Source organism: Elaeis guineensis, chromosome 3, assembly GCF_000442705.2.
Source record: "Elaeis guineensis isolate ETL-2024a chromosome 3, EG11, whole genome shotgun sequence".
NCBI classification, from domain to species: Eukaryota; Viridiplantae; Streptophyta; class Magnoliopsida; order Arecales; family Arecaceae; genus Elaeis; species Elaeis guineensis.
In genome coordinates, this window is record NC_025995.2 from 86,314,610 (window position 1) to 86,325,027 (window position 10,418).

Below are 10,418 nucleotides of genomic sequence, written 5' to 3' on the forward strand. Positions count from 1 at the left end.
ATCAGAGAAGTAACTTCTTTTCAAAGAAAAATATACCACCAATCACCTGCATAAGGATGCCTCTTGATGGTAAAAAATACTCTAAAGAGGAAAATGATCAGTCAAGCCTCAGACAGGAAACAAATGGCTATGAAGCCACAGACAAAGTGCCATGAGTTTGGTACTATTGAACTCAAGAACATATCAAGGAATTTGATGAGTTAAATGATGAAAGGATGGAGAGGAAGTCTAAGCTCAGTCTAAAAAAATTTTTCGTACAACCCAAGATGATCTGAGGGAAGGTTGTAAATCTGACCACTCGACCTCTAGATTTCTAGTCCGTATTTGGACGGGACCCTAAACTAAGCTCGGATTAGATCTCGGCCCTGTGCCCGACATTCGACTCTTCGGGGTTGTACCCCGAGGAAGTAGAACCAAAGGACCAGGTCCCCATCGAGTTCTCCGATTCCCCCATTCTAAAAGCTAAAACTAAGAAGAGAAATACAAAAGCAAATGAGAGAAGGAAAAAAAGAAGCAAGAGCCAAAAACAAGGGGGGAGAACTGAAAGGCCAAAAGAAAGACTAGAAAACCAAGGAAATGCTCTAGAGACCGACCTGCAAGATGCACGCATGAAGGAGATCACCGAAGGAGTCACTAGAAAGCCATCAGAGAAGACTTCAAACTTCCACTGAGGGTCACCACTGCCTTAGAACATGAGAATAGTGAAGGATAAAGATGAAAACAAAAAGAAACAGACTGCTATTTATAAAACATCAGATGGCTCGAATCATGCATCAGTTCAGCCAAGTCCTTCAGATGACTACCACTTAGCATCATCTAATTGGCCAAGCTGATCCCTTCAAACGGATCATTTATGAGGATGTCTCAAATGGCACATGCGATGCATCGATTCTTACAAACTCCATTAATGGCCACCACCTGGTGCCCTCTGAAGAATTGTGATAGTCCTTGGATGCGATGTTTCATCTAGCCCAAAGGGCTCAGACGCATCGTTCTACCTAAGGGAATGAGACTACGACACATGTCCCCTGCAGCATCGAAATAGCTGATTTGATGTACTCCCTTCATCCGACCTAGTGCTAATTCAAACTTGAGAGTAGGAGGCATATGATACTGATGATAAATTTTCTTCGATTTTGATCGACCTTCATCTCGGCCAATCTTTATTCTGGCCGATTCTAATCTTGACCAACCATAGCTTTAACCGATCTAGGGTATCTCTAAAGCCGACTCAAGACAACTTTTCAAAAAACTTCTATGCCTAATACAATTGCCTGATTTACATCAAGTTCCAATATTCTTGGGATAGCTTGCTCTGAACGGATAAGGAAAGGAAATAACAACATATCTTTTCAGATAAGATATGGTGTAACAAACTTATCCCACGCAACAAAACATGGCTAATAATCCGATATTTCAGATTTTGCGTGACACTTCCGCCCTCGCTCATAAATAGAGGACCAAAGGAGACTTTCAAGGTATGTAATCTCTTCTCTTCTAATACATGCTCCTTCCCATCTATTCTCTAGATTCTTGAATTAAGTGTTAGAAGATCCCCATCAAAACTAACTCTGATCAGAAATTTATTTTGCAGATCAAGTCATTACCACTGAGTGCCTATCTATGCCTTTCTCCAACCAATCCGACACCAACTAGAAGGCTAGTGGTAACATAACTATTTATATCCAATTGCTCTCTTAAAAGTAGATAATGATGAGAATACAAATTATACTTAACTGGATCACCGCACGTGCTAGGAACTTATATTTTTATTGAACCACGAACACTAAAATGTGTTGCACATGAACAAGACAATAAGCTTAGGTGCAACAAGATGCCATCTATGGCTTGTACTCGGCAACTGTTTAAGACTGCAAGTTGGCGGATATGAAAGACTCACGGATCTACTTTATGGACGGCTATCACATATAATTTTTCTGATTTATTGTTTCTCAAAAAAAAAATTTAATTTATTAGATATTGCATTTTCTAATATTGAAAGATATATTTATTTTAAAATAATTTAAAAAAAGTCATTGTCTTCAACATAGCGCCTGTGCCCGCTCGTGCTCAGAACCACCAACTGCTAAGGGTTCTTGTGTGCTGCAAATCCACTAATTGAACCATCGATGCATTCCACCACCACTTTTCCAACCCTTCTCTCCTTCATCGCCTCGTACACCTTCTCTATATATTCCCCCGGGCTCACCTTCTTCTCCCCTGTTAGTAACTCCGTCCCCACTTCCTCCCTCACAAACTTATACATGGGATAAGTCCTGCACTTGTTTATCCTACTCCCAATTACAAAATCACCTTTTCTAAATCTCTCCCTCGCCCTTTCCACCTCCTCCCTCGACCTCTGCCTCGCCTCTTCTTGAAACTCTGATATCCTCTTAAACACCACTCTCCCCTCCTCATTCCCCTCTAATGCCTTCTCCACTAAAGCTTCCCTTAGCTGCTGCATCAACGCATTCTTCGCATTCCCTGGGTCATCAATGTAAGAATACACCGGCAGCCTCTCCACCACTTGAATCAAATCCTTTTCCCAAAACCTCGCCTCTGATAAGCTCCCATCCTCGGCCGAATCCAGTACCTTCCTTGCAGCCTCTACCACAGCTTGCTTCACTACTTCTCTTAGATTCTCTTCCAGCTGCCTCAAATCTATGGCCTGGCATAAAGCTACCATGTAAGTAGCCATCATTAGCCTCAGTATCTCAACAGCTTCAACACTCTTTCTAGCTGCAATCAGACCCAAAGAGTTGACATCCTGGTTGTTCTGCTCCGCGCTCTGGACGTGGGCCGTGACAGGATTGGCCAAGTACTGTAGCTCGGAACAGTACGCAGCCATCGCAATCTCCGCCCCCTTGAAGCCATAGTCAAGACTCGGGTCCGCGCCGGCGCTTAGGTTGGACGGCAGCCCGTCGTTGTAATAGTCGCAGACGAGCTCAGAGAACTGGGCGAAGATGAGCTTCCCGATCGCTGCCAGCGCGATGCGGAGGCTATCCATGGAGACATCGATGGGCGTGCCCTGGAAGTTGCCCCCGCGGAGGAAGACGCCGCGGGAGATATCGACCAAGGGGTTATCGTCGACCGAGTTGATCTCCCGCTCTATCGAGTGCGTCGCCATTCGAATCAATTCGATCTGCGGCCCCAGCCACTGTGGCGAGGTCCGGAGAGCGTAGCGGTCTTGTTTTGGTTTTGTCGGTGGCTCTCTTCCTCGCCGGAGCTCCGCCTCCTTCATGTAGTCGCTTCCTTCCAGGAGGTACTTCATGATGGCCGCCGACTCGATCTGGCCCAGGTGATGCTTCAGCTCGTGGGTCAGCGGATCGCCGAATTCCGGCCTCCCCCGCATTGCCTCGCAGAAAATGGCTGACAAGATGACCGCGAGTATGGCCAAAATGTTGGCGTCGTAGCACGCCGCCGCCGCCACCGCGGACCCCAACGCTGTGCCGTTGACCAGCGCGATCCCCTCTCTGGAATGGAGCTCGAATGGCCGATCGATCCCCACTCGCTTTAGCGCTTCCATGGATGTGATCTCCCTGCCTTCCAGGGTGGTCACCAATGAATTGTCCCGCCCGATTAGTACGCCGGCGATGTAGGATAATGGAAGGAGTTCGCAAATGGAACCCCGTAGTGGAATCTTGGGGATGAGGTTCTGATTCATGAGTTTGCTCATGGCCTCGAGGAGCTCCCACCGGACGCCGGAGTAGCCCTGCATGAGGGTGTTGGTCCGGACAAGCATCGCAGCCTTGGTGTAGCTCGAAGGGAAGGGGTCTGCGCCGATGACGCCGGCGTTCAGGAACCGGATGAGCTCGGCCTGGAGGTCTCCAGTCTTGTTGGTGCGGCGGTGCGACGAGGCACCAAACCCGGCTGTGTTGCTGTGCTCGGCGACCCATGCGGCGCTGCGGTCAACTCGAGCACGGGCGGTGGCCGCGTCGAGGGTAACAGTGACGCTGGAGCGGCGGGTGATTGCAGCAACCTGGGCAACCGTCAAGGAAGTAGTACCCTGGAGGCAGATGGAGGTGAGCTCAGAGAATTGGGTGATCATACGGCGGACCTCATCGAAGTAGGCGCTGCTGAGGGTCTCGGCAGCCTTCTTCCAGTGATAAGGATCGGAGATGTAGGCGGATGCCGAGTCGGCGATTGGATGAGAATGGATGCAGACGTTTGGCTCCGAGGGTTTACCGGGAAATGCCATCACTGTGAATGGAAGGCGTCAATATTGAGGTGGTTGGTGTTTGCTTGGAGGGTGGTGCGAGTTGGGAAGGTAGGTGGGCAAGGGTTTATGTAGGCATTTACAAGAAGTTGAGGGGACGGTTGGGTCAGCAGCCCATGCGGCCACACCTACCCGCATTGCTGAATCTGTCACGAAGGAAAAAATTCCATCGGCTGCTGCTCCACTTGCTATAGGAGTCAAGGAGTGCCGATGGTTGAAGCGTCGACATGGTACTATTACAAAATTAAATGCATAATGTATTGCACTTGTTTAACGATTTCATTTTGTAAGGTAATGACTTTTCAATGTAATTCTTTATTATTTTAGGTCGAATCTTTGTTTCACAAAGTCCTTTTGAAAAAGTAAAACCAATATATACCAAACCTCCTAGTTGAGACAGGACAAATGACACAAGGAATAAATTGTCAATACCCAATCAGATAGAAAACTTGGGGCAGAAGAGTTTCCAATACATGATTCTTCCTGCGCGACCATATCTACACCAAGGTATCAGATATTATTGTTTTTATCCATTAAGAGATGCGGGATTCTTCTTTTGCATATTTTTGTCCTATATAAAGTTATGCCTTGGCTTTCTGAAGCTCTTGGATGCTATTCTTGTTAAGATTTAATATCTCGAGATTCGATCCATATTGAACCTACAGCGAGGTCCGCGATAAAAAATGGAGTTCAACGAGTCCAAGATCACCCCAAATGGAGTTCGGACGGAAAAGATATGCGCGAGAGAAGACGGCACGAAATATGAAGCGGTGGAGATCCACCGGCGGCCGGCGGCGGTGCGGCCCAGGTGCAGCAATGCACGGCCTAGTGCACGGGCGCGGCCCAGGCTCGGGCGTGCGAGCACGTGGGTGCGGCCCAGGCCCACACGAGCCCGTGCCTGGGAGCCCGTAGCTCGATCCACCGTGGATCGGGCGGTGCACAAGAGAGCACATGGACATCATGGGCATTTCCCATGTGTTTCTCGTGGTCCACGGACTATTTTTGTGGACCGATGCATGATCGGAGGGCGTGGGTTGCTTCTGGTTTCGATCCAATGGTTCGAGAGAATTTTTTAGGCCTGATTAGGAGTCCTTAACCTAATCTAATTGGGTTTTAAGCCTTTAAAAGGTTGATCACGCAACATAGAAGCTGTGGAGGTGGTCTGGCGTGCGGCTTCCTTCAATGAAAACTAGTGAACCCACGCAAAGAGAGAGATGTGCAGCGCTGAGAGGAGAAAAAGCAGAGAGGCTCCTAGATAGCGGACAACGGTCACTTCAGGGGTTCAAGGGGTCTTCCTAAAGAGAGCTTTTGTGAGGGAGAACTTCTTGTGAGGGAGAAATTGGGTGTACGAGGGTTGAGGGTAAGATTTTCTCTTGTCATATTTTTTTTTCTCATAGTGAAGTTTGCATGTCCTGTGGAGGCGAGCTCTTTTTTGGCTGATTCACGTATTTGCTTGTTTTCTATTTTATTTCTTCTTTCTTTCTGCTGCATCGTGTGGTATTGAAAAGGTCCTGGGAGATGGTATCCTGACCAGACATCCACCAACAAGTGGTATCAGAGTAAGGCGGTACAAGGATACAGATTGCAATGGTGGTGAGCAAGATTGAAGATGGAGAAGATAGGATCAATTAAGTTAGAGATCAACAAGTTTGATGGAAAGAGCAATTTCTCCTTGTGGCAGGCAAGGGTGAAGGATGTGCTTATCCAACAAGGGTTGATTGATGCTCTCTTATGCAAGGAGAAGCCGATTACCATGGAGGTATAGGATTGGAGACGGCTATAGATGCAGGCGGTGAGTACCATCCTTATGTATCTAGCAGATGAGGTGGTGATCCATGTGCTTAGTGAGACTTCTCCAACGGTGTTGTCGTCGAAGCTCGAGAAGTTGTATATGGCAAAGTCTCTCACCAACACTTTTTTCTTCGAGAGGCAGTTCTACCAGCTGCGGATAGCTGAGGGACAGAGCGTGCAGGAGCATCTTAGCCACTTTCAGAAGATCTTCACCGACCTCCTCAGTATTGATGAGAATATTGAGGAGAAGATCAGGGCACTGTTTTGCTAGCATCATTTTCACCTTCGTATGAATCTTTGGTGACTGCTCTTCTAGTGGGGAAGAGCACCATCAAGATGGACGAAGTCACCGCGGTGATACTCCAGAATGAGATTCTCAAGAGGAAGAACCCGGCTTCGAGCTTAAGTGGCGGTAGCTCAGCTTTGGTGGTTTCTGAAGGAGCAGGAGGTGATAAATGGAGCGACAGGAGATCACGACGAGGGCAGTCCAAGTCCAGGAGGGACTTGAGCAAAATCAGGTGTTACCGGTGTGAAGAGTTGGGACATCTAACCAGAGATTGCCTTTAACTCAGAGATTGGACAATGGCTGCTATAGCAAAATCAGGTGTTACCGGTGTGAAGATGTCCTGGAGATATCTGACGGGATATCTACTTCTTCTCAGCAGTAGATTTTAGATTCTGTATGCACCTATCATGTATGTTATAGAGATGAGCAGTTTGACTTTCTAGAGAACAGTGAGGGTACTGTTTATCTACCGAATGGATCAAGCTGTGCAATCAGAGGCATCAGAACGGTCAGCAGGAGGACACATGATAGTGTAGTGAGGAGATTGGGAGAGATCCGATACATATCTGATTTCAGAAGAAATCTTATCTCACTGAGCAGAATGGATTCGAGAGGCTACAGGACGGTAGCTGATGGAGGAATCCTGAAGGTGCTTCGCGACGATAGGATTGTTTTGAAGGAGAAGAAAAGGAGGAGAGGATATTATTACCTGACAGGGAGCCCAGTGCGAGGTAGAGCTTCAGGAGCCAGGAGGAGCCTAGAGTGAGGTGGAGCTCTAGGTGGAGGTGGATCGGGCACGAGATGCGAGACTCGAGAAGATGAAAGGTGATATCGCAATGTGAGATTCCTATTGCCACAGGATGATATCCCGAGCATATCTCAGGTCAAGAAGAGCACAGCATACGATGAAGATGGCATCGAGCGGCCTAGCTCAACTTCCATGTTTGTCTATTTATGATCAGCAGGTGATTGCCCCAAGGTATGGGGGTGAAGATATCCAGAAGCTCTCAGAGTCAGGAGGAGGCCAAATATCGAGTCGAGGAGGAGATTGTTAATATTTGATGCCTCGAGTTTTGATCTATATTGAGCTAACAGCAAGATTTGCGATGAAAAATAGAGTCCAATGAGCCTAAGATTACTCCAAACGGAGTTCGGATAGAAAAAATACGCGCAAGAGAAGTTGGCATGAAACTCAGAGCAGTGGAGGACCGCCGACGGTGGGCCGACGGAGGAGCGGTGGCACGGCCGCATGCGACGGTGCACAGCCCAGGCACGACAGCATGCGGCCCAGGCTTGGGAGCATGAGCATGCAGGCGCGGCCCAGGCCCAGGCACGCGAGCATGCGGGCGCGACCCAGGCCCATGCAAGCCCGCACCTGGGAGCCCGTAGCCCAGTCCACCATGGATCGGGCAATGCATAGGAGAGCACGTAGACCGCATGGATGTACCCATGCATTTCTCATGGTCCATGAACTATTTTATGGACCGATGCATGATCGAAGGGCGTGGGTTGCTTTTGATTTTGATCTAGCAGTCCAGGAGAATTCTTTGGGCCTAATTAGGACTCTTTAACCTAATCTAATTGGGTTTTAAGCCTTTAAAAGGCTGACCACGCAACAAAAAAGCTGTGGAGGTGGTCTGGCACACGGTTTCCTTCAGCGAAAACCAGTGAACCCACGCGAAGAAAGAGACGCACGGTGCTAAGAGGAGAAGGAGCGGAGAGGCTTCTGGACAGCAGATAGTGATCGCTTCAGGGGTTCAGGGGGTCTTCTTAAAGAGAGAGCTTTTGTGAGGGAGAACTTTCTGTGAGGGAGAAATTAGGTGTACGAGGATTGAGGGTGAGATCTCCTCTTATAATATTTTTTTTTCTCATAGTGAAGTTTGTATGCCCCATGGAGGCGAACCCTTTTTTGGCTGATTCACGTATTTGATTATTTTCTGTTTTATTTCTTCTTTGTTTTTGCTGCATCATGCGGTGTTGAAAAGATTCTAAGAGGTGGTGTCCTGGTCAGACATCCACCAACAGTTTTTGAGTCTTTTATTTATGAAACGTGATGTGCATTGAAGTGGTTTAAGTAAGGAAAAATAGCTTCATTATTTATTAGACAAGGCACAACCCATGAGCACAGCCAAAAAAAAACTAATCAAAAAATATTATTTAAATTTCTTGATTCTATATGATTATCTAATCTATCCATTTTGTAGCTGTTATGAGGCTAAACACATATCCATATGGTTCTTCACTCCCCTCATTTAAATCCTGAAGTCCTTGCTAGGCTAAGGATCGATCCAAATCCATTCAAATCCTATTATATAACCATGACTAGCTAGTGGTCAACCAAATAGGTCATGCTACAATGTTTTCTAGTCCACAAACCATGGGCTTAGATCCATTTTAATACAATATATCATCATTTATGATTTCATCTAAAAAGATTAATTAAAAAGTTTTATTTGGATTTCTTAGTCCTATATAAATATCAAGAATCTACCTACTGTATGGTGAATGTGAGATTAAACATATATTTGCTGGAGTGCTCATAAGATGAATAGAATTGTGCTTTGCCTTGTTATGGGATGTAGGGAGAGCCACATGGCCCATCGAGAGTTCCATGAGCTATCTATATGAAGCCCAATGTCTCCACGATGGGATAGATATGAACCAGTTCATCATGGGCATCGTTCATGTTCTTTGATATATTTTCAGAACAACACAATGCTATGTTATTAACCTGCGCTTAGAGATTAAAGCATCTTCTTCTTTTTTTGTACCCCAAAAAAAAAAAGCATCTTCTCTTTTAATAATATAAGGCCTTCTTTTTCAGAAGAAATCTAATGTTTTGATAGAACATGTTGCTATAAGGCTCCAAAAGAAAGATGATGAGGTCAGTCTGGAATCGAACTAGAGAGCCACCATAGGCTGAATTGGTGAAGACCATGGAAGATTCTACAAAAGAAGTCCTAAAATCAGTAGGTGCTCTCCAATTTAGGACCCTCCGATGTTGAAATCAGCTAGGACCTTGAGAATAGATAATAGAAAATAAAGAATTAGAAGGCAAGAATAATGAATTTGGATGAAAAGAATGAGAACTCAATTTTCTTTAGTAAGGGAGCTGGAATCAATTTAGCAGAGTCTCTGCTCTATGAGTTCTGACTTATCTCTCGAAGACTATCCTGTCCCTCTTTATGTAAGAGAGATTTGCTCAGGCCATTAGGAGAGATTGTTAAACTATTAAGGATCTATTAAGTTGTTAGTTTGTTATAACAGAATAGTCAGTTGTATGAAGATCGTAGATCATTCATCCACATGAAGATTAGCTATTACATAGCTGAAAAATAGCTGTAGCAAAGTTGGATAATTAACTAATTCAGTATATCTAATTCTAGGTTATATTGGTTCAGGATCAACATTCCTGTATATAGATCGATAAAAGATTAAGCTGATCACAATGCTTTGTCGAGAGCCAATTTGATCGATTTAGATCAGTATGCAGTCAAACTCAAGGTTAAATTAGATTGGTATTTCATCGACTTGAACCTGAAATAGACTTGATCAATATAATTTTCAGATCAAAGATATACTGGCCTTTTTGATGATGCCACATGACCAGAGGTTGGTTAGCTGCACCAACACATACCCCTCACTTTTCAGACCCGAAGTGGAATTTTTCATGTCGGGTGTAGAAAGTTAATCCAAAAGATCATATCCGACTTCTGCCACCAAAAATAAATGCATCATGTGATGGTTGATAATTAATATTAAATTTTTTAATTATTCAAAGTGACACGCCACTTTTTGAAAATGACTCATCAATGCCTCCAGCAATTATGAGGGTTTACAAAGTTGGGAGCTCATTATTATCTGGACGATTATGCCCAAGTGCTCGTCTGCCAAGTGCCACCTTGCCGTTGGTTGCCTCAATCATCACATAGATTAGGCTCGCATGGCTTAATCAGGAAGAGATGTGTCGAATAGTCTGTTCTCAGAATCATTTGATCACTGCTAAGTGTCACCGATCTGAGGTGCATAGAATTGATCTGAACCATTGATAAGCTCTATAACTAGGCCTATACTCAGTATAAAAATCACTTTACTATTTTCTCTTATGCAAAAGTGCCACCAGAT

At 45.4% G+C, this 10,418-nt stretch overlaps 1 protein-coding gene across 1 annotated transcript; it reads right to left on the bottom strand.

Annotated features, from left to right (window-relative positions):
• Positions 1 to 1,751: 1,751 nt before the first annotated feature.
• LOC105041875 (phenylalanine ammonia-lyase) lies at positions 1,752 to 4,213 on the bottom strand. Its single transcript, XM_010918936.4, has one exon. The coding sequence runs from the start codon at positions 4,196 to 4,198 to the stop codon at positions 2,087 to 2,089; it is 2,112 nt and encodes a 703-aa protein (XP_010917238.1). The 5' UTR covers positions 4,199 to 4,213; the 3' UTR covers positions 1,752 to 2,086.
• Positions 4,214 to 10,418: the final 6,205 nt, after the last annotated feature.

What these genes read in the sequence shown, in the direction of transcription:
- LOC105041875 (XM_010918936.4), bottom strand. Translation starts at nt 4,198, where the DNA reads ATGGCATTTCCCGGTAAACCCTCGGAGCCAAACGTCTGCATCCATTCT.